Source organism: Apaloderma vittatum, unplaced genomic scaffold, assembly GCF_000703405.1.
Source record: "Apaloderma vittatum isolate BGI_N311 unplaced genomic scaffold, ASM70340v1 scaffold21452, whole genome shotgun sequence".
Classification (NCBI taxonomy): Eukaryota; Metazoa; Chordata; class Aves; order Trogoniformes; family Trogonidae; genus Apaloderma; species Apaloderma vittatum.
In genome coordinates this window covers 17949-42581 of record NW_009705530.1, presented here as the reverse complement: position 1 = coordinate 42581, position 24633 = coordinate 17949, and the positions used below count along the sequence as shown (strand labels likewise).

General features: G+C 36.5%; 1 protein-coding gene across 2 annotated transcripts in view; it reads right to left on the bottom strand.

Annotated features, from left to right (window-relative positions):
- REPS1 (RALBP1 associated Eps domain containing 1) overlaps nucleotides 1–24633 on the bottom strand; it is a 48688-nt gene that overhangs the window by 21616 nt on the left and 2439 nt on the right. For both annotated transcript variants that reach the window (XM_009865469.1, XM_009865468.1), the window contains exons 2-7: nucleotides 23299–23495; nucleotides 13969–14122; nucleotides 6720–6847; nucleotides 6069–6231; nucleotides 5732–5795; nucleotides 4744–4898 (exon numbers count right to left, since the gene is read on the bottom strand). In XM_009865469.1, coding sequence (XP_009863771.1) covers nucleotides 4744–4898; nucleotides 5732–5795; nucleotides 6069–6231; nucleotides 6720–6847; nucleotides 13969–14122; nucleotides 23299–23495 — 861 coding nt within the window. The remainder of the gene's footprint in view (nucleotides 1–4743; nucleotides 4899–5731; nucleotides 5796–6068; nucleotides 6232–6719; nucleotides 6848–13968; nucleotides 14123–23298; nucleotides 23496–24633) is intronic.

Below are 24633 nucleotides of genomic sequence, written 5' to 3'. Positions count from 1 at the left end.
AAGTTCAAGAGATAAAGCTCAAAACTGATGCCGACAGACTACACAGCTACCTGTAATTCAAACAATTTTCAAAATATGTACATGAAACATGCATAAGGCACCTATAGAAAACTTCGAGGGTTAAGGTAACATCCTGGTTTCAGCTGGGACAGAGCTAATCTTCCCTCCTCCTTAGCAGCTCGTTTCCTAGTAGCTAGAATAGTGTCACGGTTTGGATTCAGTATGAGAAGAATGCTGATAATACACCAATGGGTTTAGTTGTTGTTAGGAATAAAGGACGTTTCAAGCTTCCACGTTTTGTTGGTGTGCAGGAGCACAAGAAACTGGGGGTAGGACAGCAAAGCTAGGACAGCTGACCCACACTAGCCAAAGAGGTATTCCATACCACAGAACACCACACTCAGTGTATATAAACTGGGCGGAGTCAGCCAAGGGTCTGGGAATCAGTCAACAGGTGGTGAGCAACTGTGCTGTGCATCACTTGTGTTTTATTACTTTCTCATATTTCTTTTAATTTCAATTATAATATACTTATTGTTGTTATTACATTTTACTTTAGTTACTAAACAGTTCTTACACCAACCCACAAGTCATCTTCTTTTTCAATTCTCCTCCTCATCACTCTGGAAGGAAGAGTGAGTGAGCAGCTTCATGGCATTTATTTGCTGGCTGGGGCTAAACCACAACGGCCCTTTCTGGCACACTTGAAGGGTTGAGATAACAGCAGGTGTGAGCAGAGCATGCTGATATAAGCACTGACTATCTTAGTTTAATAGTCGCTGGTCACAATGTTGATTTACTGGCTCTTGGAGTTATGTTATGTAACGCCTTACTTGCTATATATAGTCCCTGTACTGCTGCTTATCACCCCTGGAAGGAGGATTATGGTTTTCACTTCGGTGTACAATGTAACCCAGGCTGACTGTACGATAAAATTATCAGTAGTGAGACTAATCAGGTATTTGTACTCAGCACTGTCATCACCTCTGCACTGGAGACTATTAGTAATCATCTCTACCCTTTCTCCCAGGGAAGCCAATTTATAGGGGAGACACCTTCTTTCACCTTCTGCTGTTCTTTCAGGCTCATTACAATAGCGTTAGAGAATTCTGAAAATCCTTGGGATGCTGAAGTCAACTTAGTCCTATCAGCATCTCCCTGAATGTAGTTCTGGCCTTGTTTAGGGTTAAACAACTCTTTAGGAGTATCACCCAGAGATCTGCACCAAGGCTGGATAGTTATGACTGGTACGGTGCATGGGGTAGCATGGGCAAATGCCCAGGATGGCGGTCACCTCCAGTGTTTTGGAAATTTACTCTTGAACAAATGAAGAATCCCGAGAAATTAGTAGAACATTTGGAAGAAGTACTGTGGCTACTCCAATCCTGGTAACAAGCACTGTGGATGAACTTGAGATTCAACCACTGTCAGTATCAGGTGTCTCTACATAGAACAAATATATTAAAAAAAAAAATCAGTTCCATTAGCAAAGGATGAAAATGAACAAGGATCATCATGAGAACAGAAGGAAGAGGCAGTATCAGAGGTTATCACCCAATCCCTGCCCCTGAGCAACTTGCAAGATATGTGGAAAGATTTCAGTCATGGTCCACAGGAGCACATTATCACTCAGATGCTCCAGTGCTGAGATAACAGAGCCAGCAACTTGGAATTACAGTTTGAAGAAGCTAAGCAGCTCTGATTCCTGTCTAAGGGAGGGTCTATTGGCAAGGTAATTGGAAAAAAGACACAAGCCCTTAGTCTCTGGCATCAGCTTCTGTCAGGTGTGAGGGACTAATCCAAACTGCAATAGAAAATGATGAAGCTCTGCAACACTTGCAATACATTGATGACATCACCCTATGGGGCAACACAGCAGAAGAAATTTTTGAGAAAGGGAAGAAAATAATCCAAATCCTTCTGAGGGCAGGTTTTGTCACAAAACAGTCAAGCACAGGAGATTCAGTTTTTAGGAATAACACTTCAAGATCAGCATTGTCAGGTTCCAATGGTTGTGACTAATAAAACAATGGTTATGTCACCATCAACTAGCAAAAAGAAAAAATGAGGTTTCTTAGACATGGGGGATTCTGGAGAATGCATATTTCAAATTACAGTAAGACTGTAAACCGTCTTTATCAAGTGACCTGAAAAAAGGTCACTTTTATAAGGAGTCCTGAACAACAACTAGCCTTTAACAAATTAAATGAGATAGTTCAAGCAGTAGTCCTTGGGCCAGTCCAAACAGGACAGGATTATTAAAAATCTCCTCTACACTGCAGCCAGGGAGAACAGTCCTACCTGGAGCCTCTGGCAGAGGGCTCCAGGAGAAATTCATGGTTGATCCCTAGGATTTTGGAGTTGAGATTCCTTTTTATTACAATTATTATTATCATCATAATTTATTATTATACTTTATTTTAGTTATTAAGCTGTTCTTATATCAGCCCACAAGTTTTCTTTTCAATTTTCTTCCTCATCCCACTGGGAGCGGGGAGGAATGAGCGAGCGAGCTAGTGGCTGTGTGGCATTTAGTTGCTGGCTGGGGTTAAACCATGACAAGTAATTAAATTAAGATACAACTCATGGCAGGTTCTTTTTCTTACAATGAAATAACATTGTTGCAGCAGCTCAAACAAAAAAACAAATTCACAGTAAAGTAAAACTTGCTTTGAGTTTTATAAAGGGTTGCTAGCTTTTACCAACTGAGATAAAATTGAGTTTAAAGGAAAACATTCACATTTATTGACACAACAGGAAGCAACATTAGCACTCTTTTCAGCATATAAATTGTGCCAAGGCAGATGCTATCAACAGTATTCAATTCATAAAATAAATGTATAAGTGCTTAGAGAAGTATTTGTACAAAAACTGCCTGACTTGGTGATCCCATTTTATTCAGTGCTGTTTTCTTCTACAGGCTATTCTTAGGCAGACAGATCTTGCTCATTCTGAAGAGCTGATATTATCTATCTACAGATGCCACAACACAATATAAAATCTTAAGTGAAGCTGCTGCAATCCAAATAATTCTTTGAAGTATATGATCTAATTCAAACTACTGAAATTCTTCAAATGTATTGTAAAATTACCACATTATCCTAACAACTTAAACCAGCTCATTTCTTCCTCTAGTCAGCAGAAAGATATTAGCACCTTGTTTGACATGTATTTCTCTTCAAATTTTTTAGAGGTACAGCACTGTATCAGAAAAATGGCCAACTATATGAATGCTTTTTTATACAATACATCTAACGCCAGGTGAGAGAAACACATAACCCTTTTCATGAAACCCGGCTGTAAAAAAGAGCAATACATTAGCAGGTGTGGGACCCCTGTGGTTGGTTCCATACTAGATTCAACGGGGGTCGACGAGGAAGAGGCTGCCAGAGAAGACCAGACTTCTTCCCTCCCTCTGCCTGAACAGATATAAAGGACGCAGGGAGCCCCCCGTTACTCTTCTTTCTGACGGCCACTAGCTCAAAAATCAAAACAGCAAGAGACAGTATCTTTTAAGGACAGAGCAGAAGCGTGAAAGATCAAGGGGAAAGTTTTTAACAAAAGGACAGAATTAATAACAGTATTGTTAACACTTTGGAAATAAAGTTTACTATCTTAAACATTGGTTTAAAATAAAAAAAACCCACTCAAGTAATCTGCCTTTTTGAACAGTTTGAAATTATGTTTTTCACATCGAGGCTTCAGTCAGCAGAAGATCACTAACAATTTCTTTGAGGAAGTTGTATCCCTCAAAAAGACATTCTGGTCACACACTTTACAGCTTCTATTCCTGAGAAGGCTGTTGGAAGCGAGCTTTATTGAAACACACCTAAAAAGAAAAAGTTATTACAGAAATCTAACAGGTTCCTCTTTCTAGGCTGATTTACAGTCCTTAAGTTGAAGCCATGTAATTTAACATACACTTTAGTCTGAATATATTCTAACAATAATTTTTAATTAAGACTGAAGCAGCATACTGCAGATTTGACTCTTGTAAGTACAAGTAAAACTACAGTCACGTCAGTAACTTCCCCAATGAAACAAAACACAAACCTCACTTGTTAATTGGGTAAAATTCAACAAGCTTGCAAGAACTTATTAATTGTAGAAACAGCAGAATCAAGTATCAATCAGTTTGTGGGGTTTTTGTTTGTTTTTGTTTTAAGCACAGCTTACACAGCATTGTAACTTTTTAACATTGACTAGGACAGGGTAACTTCCCTTTAATATAAGGGAGAAAGACTTTTTTTTTTTTTTTTTTGCTACTTATGAAAGTACTTTTCAATATACACAGTTCTACCTCTAGCACTGAATCTAGGAATATTTTCTAAGTACCTTCAGGACTTAGAAACTCATGCCATACTTTCAGAAATGCAGGTGAACAGAACACATGTTCACCTGAAAGCAAGTGTGAAGTATAGCTGGATTGGGAATTTGAAATACAATAGCTGATCATGAATAAAATCCATACCACGACGATTTTGTTCTCCTTAACCCTTATAGGACACAGGCAGTATTTCCAAACGTCACAGTCAATATAGCTATTGTTCTTAAATAACACCTTCCTGTATAGAAATACATACGTGCTCAGACCAGCTCTGAGCACTGCCTAAGATTTCTGAGAACTGCACATTGCTTCACTTCATACTACTGCTCACATAAACCTGTAAATATTTGCTGATACACTGTAACATCCATACCATCGTTTGAAAACAGTAAGATTTATTTTGAAGCATGTCTTACCTGTTGAGTCTTCCAAATCAATCAATTTGGGCATTAAACTTTCAGGTAATTTTTCTGGCAAATCATACCCATTCTTCCTAGCAACTACCAGATGAAATGCAGCACAGAACTCATCCAATGTCAGTGCACCATCTTTATCAAAATCTGACAGTTCCCTAAAAGGAAAATTTAGTATAAGTAAGATTTCTTAAGGTTATTTTATTTCTGAAAGACATATTTCTGTTGTGCCACTTAGAAGAGCAAAGAATGCAGTTTGTAGTTCATTTAACTCCATTAAGCACTTCCTATTAGTGCTATATGTTTTACTCTTCAAAGAAGATGAGACTTTGTTAACATTTCTTAGAGCTTAAAGATCATTTAAACCCATGTTTATCTCCACAGGCTTTCAACTCATTTAAGACAGTGCTGCACAATATTATTTGCCTCACATTTTTGGCAAAGTGTACTAAAGAAACAACAGTGCTGTATTAATGTGATTTAATTTAAATGGGAAAATGCCTGAACTAGAAATCATTACACTGGAAGAGAGATCGAATCTACCAAGGTAAGACATTTCATGAGAGCATGCAACGATGGAGTACAAATTCCAGAATACAATGAAATACAAGTTTTGCACTAAGTCAAAGCTAAATTTGTCATCAAGTCCCACTAAGTGTATTTAAAAATATTTGCATCTGTACATTTCATTTACACTTAATTAGACTTGAATAAGTATAGGTAAGGAATTGATTATTGAAATGTAAATACATCTAACAGTAAAAATATCAAATAAATTACTTCCTATTCTGAAGTGTTTGAAATGTCTTGTAAATAGTGCCAGCCTAGGCCCATTAAAGCCCACTGAAGTGATATTGGCATAAATGTAAGTAGGACTGAACACACTTGGACAGCACTAATAACACCTTCTAGTAAGTAGATTATTCTATAACTGCCAGATAGCTGTCATCTTTCTAAATAATTATCCTGAAAAAAGACACATCACACTTACCAAATATGAGAAAGTTCAAGAATAGGTAGTTTTGACTTAGTAAAAAATTCTTTAGCTGCAGATCCTGAAAAATTACAACAATCATTTTTAATATTTAAAGCAAGTTAAATCATTAGAAGAGATACAGTTACATTAAAGGAGATGAGCTATCAATAGTTTGGGGGAAAATGGCACTAATTACTAGGGTTAAACAAAGGAAAAAGGCAAATGAGTTTCAAGCTGTCTTGAATTACACTGGAGTTTACTAGAACATTATCAGTAAAATGCAGAATGTTCTTCAAAAGTCTTTATAACAAAACTGCTGTACTCACAATTATACTTTTAAAGAGTAACTTACCTGGTATAAATCCATTTAGATCAGGTTGAATGGTTTTAAACTGATTAACATAATACTGCCTTTGTTCATCAGTTATTTTCCATGGGTCATCGTAACTACTTGATTGCCTACGAATTTCGTTTGCTGTTGTAGCTGATGCTACAGTTCGTACTGTTGTCTGGTCCTGAAATGAAATATTTTTCCTCAGTATTACCTACTTAAGATGCTTCTATAATTTCTCAGCTTCTCGCCTTCAAAAAATAAAGCATAGTTAAATCTCATAGTAGTTTAAAAATTGCAGGAAACCATCAGCTGATTGCAGGATAATGACAGGGCATTTTTGCACATTGATACACACGGATAAGAATGACTGCAGGTATGCAAGCAGAAAAAGAAAAGTATGGCACATAGGCAAAAAAGCCAAATACAACTGTTTTAAAGTCGTAATTGCTGACATTTTTAAGATTAGTTGCTTTCAGTTAATCATTCCAAATGAAGTAAACTCAATGAAACAAGGATCTGTTGGGTAAATAGCGCTGAACACACTACAGCACAGATGCACAGTAAACATCTGCAATGAAAATTATTAAAAATAAAGAAAATAAAAGAAAAAAGAAAGGACTGCAACATCAATCTGAATGAAGCAAATCAAATACCAATAAAGTGTCACACCTGGACAGAAGCAGGATGCATGGCTAAAAGAGCACTGGTTGGTGGGGTATCTGCAAAACTGACCCAATTTTCTTGATGAGGTGGTGGTGAATGGCCAGACCATATGGGATCACTAGAAGTAGATGAGCCTAAAAGTAGAAAAAAATTTCCTTTTCAAAAGAAAAACTTGAAAACTGAGTAAGAACTACAGATATGGAAAGCAGTAAAATTAAACTAACTCCTGAAGCATGCCTCTCTCAGATAGATACACACTTGTAGAATGGTTTGGTGAACCAACCTGCACCAAGGTAACAAAGTTCACCTCCTGACAACTCCCAGAGATTTTTACACTAGGTCACCTTAAATCTGCACTAAAAAGACAGAAGTGAGGAATGAGATTATTGCAAAATGTGTAAAATTTTACCCATCTAATGGGTTTTGAATGAGTTGCTCAATACTCCACATTTTCACCTAACTGAAATAAGCAACAGTTGTATGGGCAAACACCTATTTAAAAGTGGCATGTGATAATAATAATGATAGTAAAGTTGCATGCTAATAAGCTTTTTTTTTCTTAAGGTTTTAGTTTGCCATTCAAAGAACAAAGCCTCAGACTTGTTGGAGCAGGTCCAGAGGAGGGCTGCAAAAACTGTCAAAGGGCTGGAGCACCTCACCTATGAGGACAGGCCGAGAGAGTTGGGGCTCTCCAGTCTGGAGAAGAGAAGGCTCTGGGGAGATGTAATACCAGCCTTCCAGTACCTGAAGGGGGCCTGCAGGGAAGCTGGGGAAGGACTGTTCACAAGGGACCTTAGCAACAGGATGAGGGACAATGGTTTTAAACTAGAGCAGGGTAGATTTAGACTAGATATCAGGAAGTTCTTTACTGTGAGGGTCATGAAACATTGGAACAGGTTGCTCAGGGAGGTGGTAGAGGCTCAGTCTCTGGAGAAGTTCAAGGTCAGGCTTCATGGGGCTCTGAGCAACCTGTTCTAGTTAAAGATGTCCCTGCTCACTCTAGGGGGGTTGCACTAGATGACCTTTAAAGGTCCCTTCCAGCCCAACACATCCTATGATTCTATGAAATTCCTCTTAGCCAGGCGTTTTGGCACAGATTTTTTTTTCCCTAAATTATTTCTAAACTAACTGAACTCAGTGGCTTAAAAACACACTAAGAATAATAAAAGGCACCCCTATAGAGTGCTGACAGCAGTTATGTATTACCTACCTGGAACACAATAATTGAGATTCACCCAATACCTTCTTACAATCTATTTCTGAAATACTGCCTATATTCCATGTCTTAATATTAACATATTGATGAAGGAACTATAGAAAGATTTGGCCACCCACCATTCTATGTATAAAAGCCTCAAAATTTTCTTCAACTGCAGTTGAAAAAGAAAAAAATAATACAGATCACAAGTAAGACAAACCATTTAAACAAGTCTAGAAGAATCCCAGGAATCCATTCTACTCCTGGCTCCTACAAGAAATACTAAACTCAAATCTAAACAGTAGTTGTGAAACTAATTAACCTACTCTTCTTGCACAACTAAATGCTTTCTCTTGAAATACATGAAATAATGTCACACTTGGATAGGAATTTCTGCCTCATATGTAGAAGCAAATTACCTTTTAAAAGTCAGGTCAACTTCTTGTGAGTTTCTGTAAGCCCTCCCCACAATCCACACATAAGAAATACGACACTAGCTTCATAATTTTAATCCTGCCACAAAGATCTAAATTGAAGCAATAAACCTCCAAAAATTTGTCAAGATGCTGATTAAAAAATGTCACTATGAGAAGTCCACTCATATAGGTAATCTATTTATGAAGCTGACATATACCAACAATTTCAGGTTTGTGGAGACTAATGACAGTACTAGCACACAATCTGCAGTAAACAGAGTGAAGGAAATCTGAGAATCAGTGTGAAGCAAACTGAGGGATAACTTCTAAAAGTGACAGTAACATTGTTAGTATACAGAACTGCTATTTAGTATCCAGCAGCATGGAATCACTCTTTCAACACCATATGTGACCTTTTTGCTAAATATAAACTAACGAAAGAAAGACTGAGAACTAGTTTATCTTTGGTCCTCTGCACATAACAGCCATAACTGTGTAGAATACATTAATCTTGCATTACACTGAGTTAAAACTGAGATTTCCAGAAGGAAAAAGATTTTTTGAAGGAGAAGGTAAGTCAAATATACAAAATCGAGAGGTTATATTCATAGAATCATAGAATGGCCTAGGCTGGAAGGGACCTTAGAGATCATTTAATCCAACCTCCCTGTCATGGGCAGGGACACCTCTCAACTAGATCAGGCAACACATGGGGATCAGGTGGGGATCAAACCCGTGACCTTGGTGTTATCAGCACTACGCTCTAACCAACTGAGCTAACTGGCCACCTAATACTGTTTCTTGATTTAATCAAAATATGAGAATAATACCAAGAAGGTTGTGTGGTTTGTTTGTTGGGTCTTTTCTGGTTTTTTTAGTGTTTTTTTTTTTAAGTTAGCTTCATGAGGATACAAAAAAGACCCAAAACAAAACAAAAAACAACTCACAAACACCACTATTAAGTTCTCCTTTTGCTCCCAAATTTCCCCTCCACTTCCAGAAGCTCCTGCTGTGGCCTAGAGATTCTAGTGACTTTATTCCAAATTGATGAGAATAAAGGCAATGAGTTTGATAATGCTTTTCCCCTTGGGGTTCTTCTTCAGTAGTTGGCCTAACTTTAAACATAAGCAAGAATGTGCAGAAAAGCTGCAAGTCTCCCCCTACCTGGTCCCTCTCAGCACAGGGCTAACAGACAGCAAGACTCTGACAAGTCCTTCCAGTCTCGCCTATGGATGAACCATATTCAAATTTTACTTTTGATACAATGTCTCTCTGCCCCTCACACACTGACATTACTACCACTAGCCCTGTATGTTTACTCTGTGTTTACTTCTCCCAAAACCTCATCTTAACGCAGTTCAGTTTGTGCCAGACTTAGCAGAGCACCTCTTCCAAAGCAGTACTTGGACAGCGATGGAGCCGCCAGTAGCACCCAACTGTGATACCTTCTGAGTACTTCACAAGTGTTACTTACAATGAATGGTTTACTTTCTCCCCTGTTTAAATAACCCTAACAAGAATCCTCTTGCTTTATTGCTCCTGTTACTCACTGCATTGCAACATTTTAGGACTCAGCATAGGAAGGCTGGAGAACCCCAAAGAAAGACTGTTTTACTAGAAACTGCACACTTGGATCTACACACATGCTCATGGACTGCCACCAGCCAGTAACTCAATTCTTGATCATTAAAACTACATCCATTCGACATTGCAATTAGTCACCCCTCACTTTCTTATAGCCTGGTAACATGGAGGTAGAAGAGAAGGTGGAATAAAACCGTGTCACAGAGAAGACATGAAACAATCAATGTATTTCTATTTTATGATTTTTAACTCAATGAAGAAACAACCTTCAATGGTCTCTGTGTATGTTCCATCAGTGAGAACACCATGAACAGCACTCTGAATCGAGAGCAAGCCTAAGACCAATTATCAGATTTGAACTAGTTTGTGAAGTCTACTGTACTACGTTTAACATGAAGACTTAACTAATTCCTGTGGCTGCTCTATTTCCTTCTCCTCTAGCTAGAGTATCTCACCAACAGATTGGTAACTTGTGGATAATGATCTTACTTCCTGTAGGAAGAAAAGTTACCCCATCACTTTAAGCTACAAATCCAAGGATAAGAAACAGTCTATCTAGATAACATCCGAGCAGCTTGTACTTTTCATTAACTATAGAAATGTGGGTTTACTCAGAGAACTAAATTTTCAACTAACTTTGTAAATTAGTAAGAGCTCTGCTTACCAACAATTTGTGATGAAGCAAAATGAGAAAGTGTGTAAAACCACATCCACATAAGAATAATCCTTAATTTGTAACAAGGCTAATTATCAACAGTAACTGAAGCAGTAACTAGGAGACAAAAGGACTACTCAGTATCCTGAAAGCACAGTAAATATCTTTGGACTTTAAACATGCAAGTGAACTATTAGCAGAGTAGGCATGTTCCACTTCTGTCCATCAAGGTTTCTGGTTATTGATTTCACAAACTGTAGCAAAATCTCTCCCAACAAGAAAGAAGTGTGGCTTTAGGGCTGCAAGTTTTCATATGTATTCATACATCAAAACAGAACTTGTAATACCAAGGAAAGCTATTAGAAGTCCTATGACTGAACAGAAGACTTCAGATTTTTATTTTTTTTAAATAGTTTGAAATAATTATTTGGATACTACTAACAAAAATGCTCTGCTTTGCTTCCAGTCCAAATAAACTAGAAAATAACAAAAAATAATTTCTAACCCCTACTCTAACATACCACTCAACTACTACATGAAGTAGGACAGGGGTTCTTTCTCCCAAGTTTGTTACTGTCAGCACCTTTCTAGCAGCTGAAGCTACAGTGCAAAATGAGCTGAATAGGTAAAAGTACAAAGTTGTTTATTTTGTTTCTTTTTCCTCCTATAAGAGCAGGAGGCTTTCATCTTGTATACAATTCTCTTATCTACAAGGGGTTCAGTCATCCACTGTATTATTCTATGAAGACTGATTGAGATCAGAGATGCAAGCCAGAACTGGGACATAACAACATGGTTTTTCAACAGCTTTATCTTAAACTGCTAAACCAAGGACACCCAGAAGCCTTGAGAGACTCAGGTTTATAGGATTGACTCCAACATTTAAGGATGAGACTTGAACTAACTATAAACATCATTCTAGACAGGTGATCAATGTCTGTCAGTGAACTCGTAATTCCTGATATTAAAGGAAAATACACAAAATCTTTGGGTCTCTTTTTGTAAAAAAGGCTTAATGAAAGATGGTAACAATGCTTGGCTTATGATTTCATACATGTAAGCACACTGAGCTAGTTGTAGCAGTGCCTCAGAGTCCAGCTACTTAGGAAGCATCACTAACATTATCCTAACTGAATTACTAGACAACACAGTGGCAAAGAAAATCTGTAAAATCCAAATTCTTTCAGTCTGTTGAGATGAGAACACGTTTTCTTCCTTGGGAAATTGAGAACTACAGCTTTAAGTTATGCTTAAGACATCTGATAGGAGACAAAGTGCAAGATTTTTTTTTTTTAAAAAACCCCACCAGTTACATCATCTAATAATTATTCTACAGCCCAATTTGAAACAGAAAGCACTACTTAGTTTTCTTCACAGTGGGAGCATGATGATGTCTTGAAGTCTTTACTATGCATTAAATTGGAATATTCTCATTAAAATATATCTTTCTCCAAACAAAAAAAATCATGTTTTGATTTCTGTCCTGCTTTAAGGCAACATACTGTTTATTACTGGGCCCGTCAGAAACATTTTCACACTTAGGTTCCACGCTTTAAGTTGACAACTCTATTACCCTCAAATAATGTTTCACATAATGTGAAATACAAGCAGAGAGACCTGGGTTCTTATTTTTCTTGGATCACAAGTGAAATGACATAGTCTTGCCTTAAATCCTATTGAAACATTATCATATACCTGCAAATTACCTGATTTCTCAAGAATATCTTGCACGGGAATCAAAATGAGCTTGCCATGCTGATTTTAAGAAAAGTAACCAATAGTCTATTTGATTCTACCTAAATGTCAGCAAAACGTGATTTTTCTACAAAATACTCTCCTTAACAAATAGGCTCAAAAGGAAAAATAAATGACGAACTGGCTACAATGATTGAAATTCAAAGGAATAATTAATCATCTCCAGTGAAAGAGAATCACCCACAGCAAATCAGGATGACAATTTTTGTTAAACTAATAAATGAATACCCACTTCACCCTTAGCATTGACAGAAATGACAATCCTTCCATAAAGGTATCTCCAAATTACTTTAAAGACACTATGAATGTGTTTCAGTATGGAATATAAAATTGACAAATACTGAGCTAGTTCAGAAATATTTTCAGACTACTACTAAAAAATTTATTGACTAGCCATCAGACAGAAAGCATTGCCAAACTGAAATATTCACATGGTGTTATAACTCTATTTTTAATACTGAACTCTTCAACAATAGGAATAGTTTGCACACTCTTGTGGAGACCTAAACTTCATAAGTTAGGAAAACCTCACAAGTTAGAAATCAGCTACCAAACCTGTATTTTGGCTTACAAAAGAAGCTAATTAACTAACCTACACAAGAAAAAAAGTGTCAAGAAATTGACCGTTGAAAAATCACTGTCTGGACTAAACCCTCATAAGTGATTATAAATGTAATGAGTAGACTAATAATCTTTTTTTTTTTTCCCATTCTAAATTGACTGGCACTACTAGCAAACAACATTCAGGACACTGGCACGAACATCTGCATACAACCCACTTCTAAAATAAGTTTTATTTCTGTATTCAACCAATTCTAACAACAGAATCCCTGGTCCTCCATATACAGAATGACGATAAATTGAAAGGTAACACATCATGTTTGGAGTATCACAACTGAAATCAACTAACCACAATTCAATCCTAAACTACATCCTACAAAACGCAACATATTATTTGGTAGCAGCATCTAAAACAGAACCATAATTAGAATTGCTCCACTGTTCTCAAATTTAAGTCTATCAGATATCAGAAAAACAACTTTTTGGAAGAGATAAAAGGGGAAAGCTTTTTAAATCTGAGCACATCAGTACAAAAACAGGGAATGTCTTCATGTTAAATGAAGAACAATAAAGGATGAAAACCTTTATGAAACAAGTGGTTCCATCTTGACAGATTGGAGATACAGTAGCTTCAGTTACATTTACATAAACTTTAAAGAAAGCAAAAGGTTAAGAGAATTAGTTGTTCTGGTAATTAATCTAATCTACCAGAAACATGATTCACACAAACAATACATTATCTGCTGCTTTCCCTTGAGCTCCCCATATTGTTTGATATACTGACAGCTCCTGCACAATTTCAATAATATGTCAGTTTTGCATTAGGAAACTTCCCACTGGGAAACATTCATACTCTCCTTCCCTCCCTCCAAACTCTAAGCATTTCTCATACACTAAGAAGTGGATCAGCCATATGCGGGACTACAGAATCCACAGTGCTGCCATCGACATGAATAGTTGAATCTGCAAGAAAGTTTCCAAGACCGGAAAAAACAAAGATAAATTGCCCTGAACTCATTTAATATACTTATTTAAGAATTTCACAACTTTGAGTTACAGCTGAAGCATAACAGAAGACATTTATACCTGGTTGTGCTTCACTAAATGGAGCCCAAAAAGGCCCAGGTCCAGCAAGAGGTCGTTCATTATTCCCTCCGCTGGGATGGCGGTTGTGCTTCCTCCATGTATGTGGAGAGGTTGGTGGGGACTGCTGTGGTGAAACAACTGGAGATGTGGACTCCTAATAAAACAAAGGAACCTTTTAAGTTTTTTACTAAATAACTAAATACACAAAAGCCTATCTAAACCCATTATTTCTAGAAACAACCATAACTGCAGTTCAAGTCTCATTTTAAAGAGTGGAAATTCTAGTACTTATTCAAATGTGTGAACAGGAGAAGCCAGGCACCGTATGATTGGGACTGGACATAGTCCCTTCATCTAATATACTTTTAACTTGACATTCTTAAAACAACTGCAATGCTGAGTTAAATGACTTAGCTACAAAGGAAACTAGATCACAAGATTCACTTTCACTTGTGATAAAAGTTACATTTGAACCCAGGTCTCAAAAGAAAAGATTACTTACTGTACAACTTATTAGCATACCTAATTCTCATCAAGCAATTCATAATCAGTTACTTTCATTTAAAAGGCAAATCAGAATTAAACACCGAAAAAAAAGTTTCTAGACAGGCCACATTTTATTTTTTTAATGCAAAAACACAGACGTAATTTCTTCAAAGAATGGTGCCATCTAGGATATACTTCTCTGCTGTACAAATTTCAAAGTAGTTCTCCCTGTTGTTAAAGCTCAAGCTTCTCTTTAATCCCATATTGTACTATATTCTCCCTAAAGAGATAGGAAAATGGAGAATCCCACATGTAATTTCTATTTGGACTCAGTTCTCATGAGACACTCACATTACCTGATTATTCCATTTCAAATAAAATACAAAGGAAAAATCACTTACTTGGTACAAAGTAAAGTATTTACATAGTTGAAAGCAATTTCCTCCCTACATCTCATTTGAAATTCCTGTTTGTCAGACCTCCCAACTTGATCTAAACTGTATCACTGAAACCAAGTACCACATTAAAGCAGGGCTTGAATTCCGAGTTTCCCAAAGTGTAAAAAGAAATTTAAAAACCTCAAAATCTTTTTCAGCAGCAGACAAAAAAAAGAGTTTGGTACTCTATGTTAACAGCTGATAATACATTAGCAAGTACTCGCAGCAAGACTGATTGTAGGCTTCCACATGATTCTCAAAACTAGTGTACTTTGCCAAATATTCAAAGTTCATTATGCTTTTTTATCAATATTACATCTGCAAAAGCCTGAAACTGGTGAGAAAGTGCCATAAACAAGTTTTTCTCCAAGAAAGGTATATACTAAAACTACATGCATCCTATCAAAGTTTTAGGGCCATGACAAGTGGTTAATTTCTAATGCATGGATGTAAACTTACACCTTTTTTCACCCTCTAATTTTCATATTTCCTGGGATACAGGGTCAGCCTGGTTGATTTTGCAACTGAGGTATTTTTTGGAAGTTCCGACCATTGAGTCAGATTTCCATAAATAAGTTTCTAGGCCACAAGACTTTGGACTTCCCATTCAAAGTATTTAAATGATGCCCATATGTATTGGCAAAGAGTATTACAAAGTGGCTAGGAGCAGTACTAATTCACTTCAACCTTTAATTCAGGGACCAGCTGACTGCACAAAGTCACTGTTTTTCCACAGTACCTCCATCAGTTCCAGATGTTTTTGCTGCAGTTACATGCCCTTCTGGAATTTGCCTGAAGGTTCCTCCTCTTAGCGTCTTACATGACAAGGAATTTATTTTAGATGACAATACATTCTTACCCTCGCAGGTACATGGGGGTAAGAGTGGAAGGAGTCAGGCTATCCAGAGTGCCACTTGCAGGAACCTAGCTAGGACCGGCGATGAATGGTTAGTTCGCTTCGCATAGTGCAACAAGCATTAGGAGAACCGTGATGATGCATCACTGAAACAACGGAAAGCTTCATCTTTCATTGGCTTTATACAAGCTGTCTTTTAGCACACAAAATTTGAAGGATGTTTGAACTTTTAGACAAAATACCGAGTAAACCTAGGGAAAACTATGCTTAGTCACACACTATTGGTTTACTCCAATGCTCTTACTCTGGCAAGTCAGATAGTCCAGAAAGACACAGAAGAAAATCTGAAGCAGATAAACCTGTAACAGTCTACCTAAAGGAATCCACTTACTACTCCTAGTATCTGCATGTGAACATTAAAACTTTTGACACATAGTCGTCATGAAGTAGCCTTGCCCCAATGAAGCTGATAACTGCGACTACTCAGTATGCCCCTGTCTAACACTTGGCCTTATGCTCAAGGCAGAGGAAGAAATTGTAAATATAACCTTCCACTTCAATTCTTCTAAATGTTTACATGCGGTTCACGTGATTCTGTGAAGCATATAATAATGGCAGTCAGATCATCAGAGGGACAAGCATAATAATTTTGTTCTCAATGTTCCAGTCAACATATCATAATTTTGAACATTTACAGATTTCCCACAACTGTTTTGCAGCTTCAGCTTACAAACTCCAAAATTACTAAACAGCAAAAGTGTGTCACCAACTCCCATGTCAAAAAGCTTCTGGTAGAGGGACAAGCCATATTTTCAGCTCTATCATCATTACAAGACAGACATTCCCAGAACAGTTTAAACCAAATCTAGATGGTGTTACTGTAGCATCATCTTTCCCTTGTGCAATACCTGTCACTTCCATGTAACACTCTTGACATTAATTGATTTAGCTTACCAGAAGCTTAAGAGAGCTAAATTCCTTAACAAAAAAAATAAGATTAAAAAATAACAAAAAAATTATGTAAAAATATATATATACACACACAAATACATGTGTGTCTCTGTGTGTATATATATGGATACAGATATAAAATGGCTTAGCCAAAATACTGATGACTCGATGCAAGCCTGAAGAAGGAAGATGCAAGCCAGAAAAGACTGGGGAGGAGACAGGACTATAGAAATAGTGACTCTCATCCAAAAGTAGTCATGGGAAAACACACTGAGTAGGATCTATTGAAACTGCAATTACATACAAGTTATTCACCTCATACATAGGTTAGCGTCAACTATGTATCTGCCTTTGCAGTGGGTAAAAAGTTGTCATTTTCATATACTCATGCCTAGAAAATATGGTTTGCACAAAGTTTCCCCTTCAATTTTGCATTAAGCTTCACATTTTAGTAATAGAACTGTTTCTCAACTGTAACATATGCTCTCATCAAGTGAAAGTGTTTTGAGAGTTTATGAGAGTGTATGTTGCAGCTGAGGGAGCAGGATCATTCACTTTGATCTGTCCAATTTATTAATAAATGAAATTAATTCTGAAAGCCTGAATATCAGGATCAGATTTTTCTGAGAGTGTTAGGGTACAGATCCTAGCTTAATTGCTCTTCAAAATCCTAACATGTAACAATTACAACAGCTTGTCTAAATTGGGTTATCTATAGTTTAGAATGTAATTTAGAAGTTGAGAATTTTTACACAAGTTACCCACTTGACCTCTTCTTCAACTTTTAACAATTTTAACTCATCATCTGCATATTGTGGTTGATTTACCATTTATTAGATCAGTCAAAACTAAAATCTTATTTTGATAAACTGTTTTAGCACTTATAAAGCAGTTATTTAAACATTTTAAACACTAGCTTTTAATTTCTCTCCCCAAAAAAGTAATAAAAATCATATCAATTACAATGTTCTGCTTTTTACTATCTGAAGACACTTATTTTTCCTCTTTACATTACTGCAGAAAACAGATCTCAATAAAAGCACGTTGACCTAAGTAGTTGATAACTATTTCATATTATCACGTTAAACTGCTGAGATCATTCTTTGCAATAACTACTCAGACAATAAGGTTATAGGTAACAGGCAAAAACTAAGCAATCCATCTCAACTAAAAAAAAATCACATTAAAAATTATAAAAAGAATTATTTTTGTCAAACTGGAATTATAAAATGAAGACAATACGAGGGACTTGGAATTTGGACATTTTTTGGACTGACAGGCGTTACTAAAAATAACATGTTAATTAAAAAAAAAAGGTGATATAATATATGGCTTTAAAAGGAGAACCTTAGTGAAGACAAGTTAAACAAACTGGCATCAGGCAACATAACACTGTGCTAAAGCAACTCTGGAGGGATCTCAACCTCAAAAGGACATTGCAAGCATACAGGAGTCAAATGAGATTATAAACCTTTTCCTGGATCTCACACCTCAGGCCAGAAGAAAGCCTCCTAAGGAGAATTCCAGGGACAATGAAGCCAGACATGGTATCCGAAGGGTAGCTCTAAGGGTGTTGTGATCCAGGTCCTGATACCACACAGCCTGCATAAGAGTCAGGGAACAGATCCATCATGAAGAAAGATTATGCTAGAGATGGCAAATGCGTTGCAGAACCCATGTTTTTGTAATCAACTAGCATTCATACTGAAGAACAAAATAATCCAAGGTTTATTGTGAAACTCTCCACATGCAGCGCTACATGTTTTTAGAGAAGGGGGGTGTGTGTGTATGTGTGCTTCAGTCAGTTACAAACTTGTTAGTTTGACCTCAACAGTTTGAAAGTTTTTAGACTAGGTTTTGCAGAAAATAATAATTAAAAACACAGACAGATGGAAAAGGGATCAGTAACAGTACAGGAAATTTACTGAAGTTGGCTGATATTATTTTTGTGATTTTCTAGACAAAGGAACTATACTAAACCAGAACCTTGGCATACTCGCCTGAGGTGTCATAAAAGACAATTCCAACAACATGGAGATTAATATAAAGATCTAAGGTGCACAAAGAACTGGCTACAGAAAGAGTAAAGCTAGACTGTATTAGAATGAGGATAGCAGAATTGAAGGGATGTTTCTAATAATGTTCCTGAATGACTTATTTGGGTAATGACCTAATTTGATACTTTAGGTAACCAATTATGCACACTCAATAGCATGCTGATGAATTCTGACAACAAATGTAAGGAGGCAGACAGATGGATTCCTTTCAGGACATAGGTAACAATAAATTATCAAGTTTTAAAATGTAAAATATGGTTTCTTGCATAGTGGAAATGAATACCAATTGCATAATGTGATTCAATCAGCTAAAAACAAAGACTGGATGCATAGGTCAACTATCAGACCACTACACTATGTCAGATATGACAGATTTGCTTTAGTAGAGCTGCTAAGCCATATGAGGTGAGATATATGAAGTGCAAGTAAGGAAGTACCCTACAAAATAGTATTAATCCTGGTAAGACCTCATTTGAAACAAGAAATACAAGTCTAGTACAGTACTTTCAATAAGAACAAACTGGATCAAAGGACAGAATTATGAGGATTACTGGTAACTATAAGACAAAATTGAGACTATGAATTGTTTTGTCAAGCAAAACAAAGCTAAGGGAGAATACAACTGTTTTCTACTAAATACTAGTGGTGTTCTGCAGTAAATATAAAGGACAAAGCCGTTAAAAAAACAGGCACTACCTAATCTAAGTGGGATTTTCCACCATATTCCCGTGAATACTCCACTATATTCCTAGAAAGGTTCTGGAACAGTTTTCCCCAACATGGCCAGTGTGCATAAAAGGTTGTGATCACCAGAGAGAACTCTGATTTTTTTAAAACTCATTATGTAACAAAATTTCACATTCTAATAACAAGTTAGACTCAATGACACAAGAAGTCTTTCCCAGTTCTGTACTCCTAAACAATTTAATACCAGATATATTTCACCTGGAACTACCTGTTTAATCTACAAAAGAGAATTTAACAGAAAAAGACTACTGCCTTAACTATGTGTGAAGCTGTGTGACTTCTAAAAAAAACTTGAAATGATCAGATTTTGACTGTTACAGGTGCCAAATTTGAGCTGTCCCTTCCTAAGGCTGCACTGATATGGCAAAAACCCAACACAATCTAGAGCGTCAGTATTATGGTTAATGCATATGCAGGTAGATGAGCACCTTCAGCTTTAACTTTTTATTTTCACTTGGATATAGCAAGGTTCAGCCTATATGCATCTGCCAGATACATGTTTTTCAGCTGCTACATCCTCAACATCTATTGAAACTAGCCATTCTCCTTCCCAGGAAAAGGCAGCAAGCCATGTAAAAGTACCCTGAAGTAGTACCCAATCGCACTTAAAAACACTAGAAAAAGTATTTACTTTTTGGCTTTAGCAAGAAAATACAAAACATCCAAAGGCAGTTATCTAACAGACTGATACTGAGAACATTTAGTCATTTCTAAGCTACTTTCAGAAGACAGAAAATATTTCCTGATCTCAGTATTGCTGCTGCTTCTAAGAAACTCTTTTCAGTATATCGGTCTTACTCCCTTTAAAAAAGAAAAAGCTAAAAACCAGTCCATCTATAAAATGATTTCCTCTAATTATACTAGGAGGACTTTTTTTATAAAGAGCACAAGAACTCAACAGAATCTAGATTCTCAAGACTGGTGTAAGTTAACATTTTTAATAGCATAGCTACTACCAAGATATAAATACATGATATATAAATGGTTACCACACCTATGTCGAAAAAGCACTCATATATATGCCACACTGTCAGCAGAAGCCTCTTAGATTTAGCCTCTATTATTTATGGAGAAGGAATTATGCCAACAGAAAAAAATAATTAAAAAATTCCCCACAATGCTTTATCTCCACTAGCATGTGCAGTAAACATGTCATCTAGTGAGCGAAGGCATCTTTCATTACTTGGCTGGACTCCTAGAATCAGTTCTGCAGCTTCCACGACAGCTGGGCATGACTTCAGACATCTTCTATTAACACTATTAAAAAGATATAAAATTCTGTCCAGTGCTCTATTTACACAATATTTAGCTATTATAAACTAAAAATGTCACCACAAAAACATGGCTAGACATAGAAAAAAGGATGTTACTGAACTTAGCTCAGCTTACTTTAAAAGATGACCTCATTCACAGCTACTCCTTGGAAACAGAACCTGATTGCTATTTCCTGACACCCTGCCTCCAACTGAAGCTCATTGAAGGGAACTGCCAAAATAGGCAGTGACAATGAAATAGTTTTAGTTAGGCCATTTCAGTAGCCAATACAGTAAGTGAAACTCTTTTACACAAATTATTTGTAATTATAAGATAATAAGCTAGGATTGACAAATCTCACCAATATGGAAAGCTGTACATGAAAGAATCTAGTTTTTAAAGATAAGATATCTTAATATTTCATACAAATAACATTTCAGCCAGATCATTTTATAAAATCAATGTATTTTGAAGTGTCAGGTACATTACCAAAGCCAGCAAACATTATTTTTTCTGGAGGGTGCGTAGTGGAAGAAATCAAGCCACAAACCCCTGAACTTATTAATGGATTATGTAACAGCTACACGACAAGCTCTAAGAGTGAAATATCTAAGCTTAACTTTGACACTTAAAATCCTCCAAGAAAGAATTGTGTTCCCTAGGAAAATGACATGCTGTCATTTGCTTCTCAGATTTCAGCTCTTCACATCTTCATCACTGGAAGAGGCAACATATGAGAATTCACAGTCTGAACTTCTTTCTAGATTTTAGAAATCTGAGTGGTTATCTCCAGGTAAAGATAACTGGAAATTTCTACAAAAATACAGATAAAAGCTGAATCCATCTTTTGGAAAACAACTCAATTAGAGTATTTCTACAGTTAAATGAGAAACTTGGCTCAAGCCCCTTTCTCTGCTTGTTTCCAACATGGTGTCCAAATTAATATATATTAGACTAACAAGAAGGCTGCTTGATTCATTGTACAGTCAGAAATGGAGAATCAGCCACAGAAAATGCAGTTTTACAGCAGTGTGCAAAATCAGACAATAATTCTCTCATGTTCTAGATAATGAATACAGCTCAAACTTGCTGAAGCCAATGGTGTGTTCTCTGTTTACATTTGCTTCAAGTCTGCTTTCAGGGCCAGAGCTCTGAAAAGACTGAAACACAAAGTTTCTTTATTCTGACGATCCCATACAGACTTGTGTGAGAGATAACAAGCTGCTTCTATCAGACAAGATGGAGAAATGAAATTTGGATGCTTACACACCTTTGTGAATGTGTCTTCTTTATTCAGAACTTGAAGGCCTCAGACATTGTATTTTCTGGTTTTCTTATTTCAAAGTTACAATAGTACAGATTTCTGTATCAAATGACAGCTATTCACTAAATGAACTCAACACCAAGAAGCATACAAAACACTATTTCAACCAAATTAAAACCCCATCATTGGATCAAGGAGATCTGCAATTGTCAATTTCCTCATGAAGCACTTGGGAGCTTTCTAAAACACATGTAACCACTACTAGATAATGGAAAGCTATCTTCACATCTGCTGCCAGCTCTCCTTTCATTACAGTCCTCATCTCCAGTTTGGGACAAAGGAAGCAGCAGTCAAACACTGATTATGGATGGCCTCTGCTAATTTGCTTTTTCTTTATATTGGAACAGTCTGGCACATTTCCAAGGAGATTAATAAATGTTTATAAGTGATTCTTTGACTCCCAGAGAGATCAAGGAATGTTTGCAAGTTTCTTGATCCTTTACAAAACACATATACTCCCAGGAAAAGTTGATATTTGTACTCAGTGTTCTGGCTTGTAGAAAAGACAACCAGAAAAAGACTTCTCCACGAACAGGGAGCGTAAGGACTATAAAACCCAAGGAATTATGAGGAGACACAGAGTTATAAGCCTTTATATTTTTCTTTAATCCAGGTATCCTGTGGCTGAGGATGAAAGAACCAGTGAGCAAAATGAAGTTTTTTTCATTAGAACACAATAAGAAGCCATGTGAAAATTTCTGTTATTTTCGGTTCTCACTGTCTCTACATAACAATTCAATAGCTGAACAATAAAATCTAAGGCAGAGAAAAGTAACTGCAAGGTTGTTTTTTCTAATTTCTAAATAAAGTATTTCAGATTTAAAAGGTATTGGAGCACAAGGCACTAGAAATGCAGTCTTTCACAGCATTCAGTATCACTTTTCAACCAGGAAAACAATGTGAGCTACCTAAGAAATGAGGTATTAGTATCATAATGATTACAACTTGGCATTTGCCACCATATCTTATAAAATTATTTTCTTTTCTGTCTCAATTCTGTATTACCATCAATAATTTAAACACAGTTTATAAGACTTCATTAAAAAAGGTCTCCTACATGCATGTATTGCAGAAGCATAGGTGGTCTTCATGTACAACGCACATCAGTATGATTAAGAAACTGTATTAAAAGCAACAAAGCTTAGAAGCCTTACCAAACTGACACCTAGGCAGAAAAAAGCAGTGGTTAAGAGTCCCATTTAATCTTTTAAGTTTTACCTGCTGATCAGTTGATGTACGTTGCTGAACTGCATCATGGCTCACAGAGCCTTTTTTGACTTGTATCCTGCCAGGTGGAGGAGGAATCACACCTGAATAGGAAGCTGGGTTATCAGCATCTGAAGAATACAAGGCTGTGTGTCTTGACTCTTGTTCATTCTTTGACACAACAAATCTGGGAAGAGGGAGGTCCTTTACTGTTAAAAAAAAAAAGAAAAAAATAGAGCAGGCCATTTACTACACCAAAATATGATGCTTAATAAAAATGCAGTTCTATTTTGTTGTTAAAATTTCACATGTGCCTCAACTACTTAAACACTGAGACTGAGACTGCTGCTAGGGTCGAGCCAAAACCTGCTGGTCGGAAAAAAGCACATACTCTTTCTGGATTGTACTTCATAATTCTGCTACCAAATTCTGGATTTGGAATACAAAGAGGACTTCACACAGCTCTGTAACAGCCTGCACTACAACTCTGTATTAAATGCAGTAGCAATCAGATAATCTGGATTTAGTTCACTTTTTCTTAGTTTTGCCAACACCGAACTATTAAAGTGGGATTTTCAAAGTTTATCTACCATTTCTAGCATGTATATAACTAGTCGCCATACAGAATGGTTCATCAGCAAAAAAAAACAACCTAAAATACTGCGGTATAGTCAACATCACCTTTTAGTGAATTGATGCGTTGTCTGTATCTACAACAGACAATATAATTTAGTCTTATTGCAAAAGCTGAAACTATTGCTTAAATGCACCCTTCTACAATAGAAGCTTAATTAGCTGTTTTATTGAGACACAACTGGGAACATTTCAGTATCATCTCACATTGTTACGAACAACTACAATACAAAGTTTCTACAAAATGCTAGGAGGTCCTTATCTTTATGTGCTGTGGTTCAGAGTACTACTACCATTTTTCTGAATCTTAACCACAACTTTCTTAATAGTCCACTGCAAACAAAAATAAATTGTCAATTTGCTGTACAGCTTACTTGGAAATTTTTTCTTCAACAACAAACACTTACAAGTATGGCTCAAATTTAATTTACTGACTACTTATATCAATTACTTTTGGAATTGAAAATGAGTTGGTGGTACCACCAGTTGCATTAAAATATGATACAAAATTACATAGTTTATTACATAAAAATTAAACATTAAACTACTTTGTATTTGAAGAGTGACACTTGAATCCACAGTATTCAACTACTATGTATTCAGACACATCTTTATGTATCCAGTATTAAAGAACAGTGCTCCAGTAAAAACAAATTCATGATTTAAGCCTCTGCCACTAATGCACAATTCAATGTGCCAAGCAGCTTTCATCAC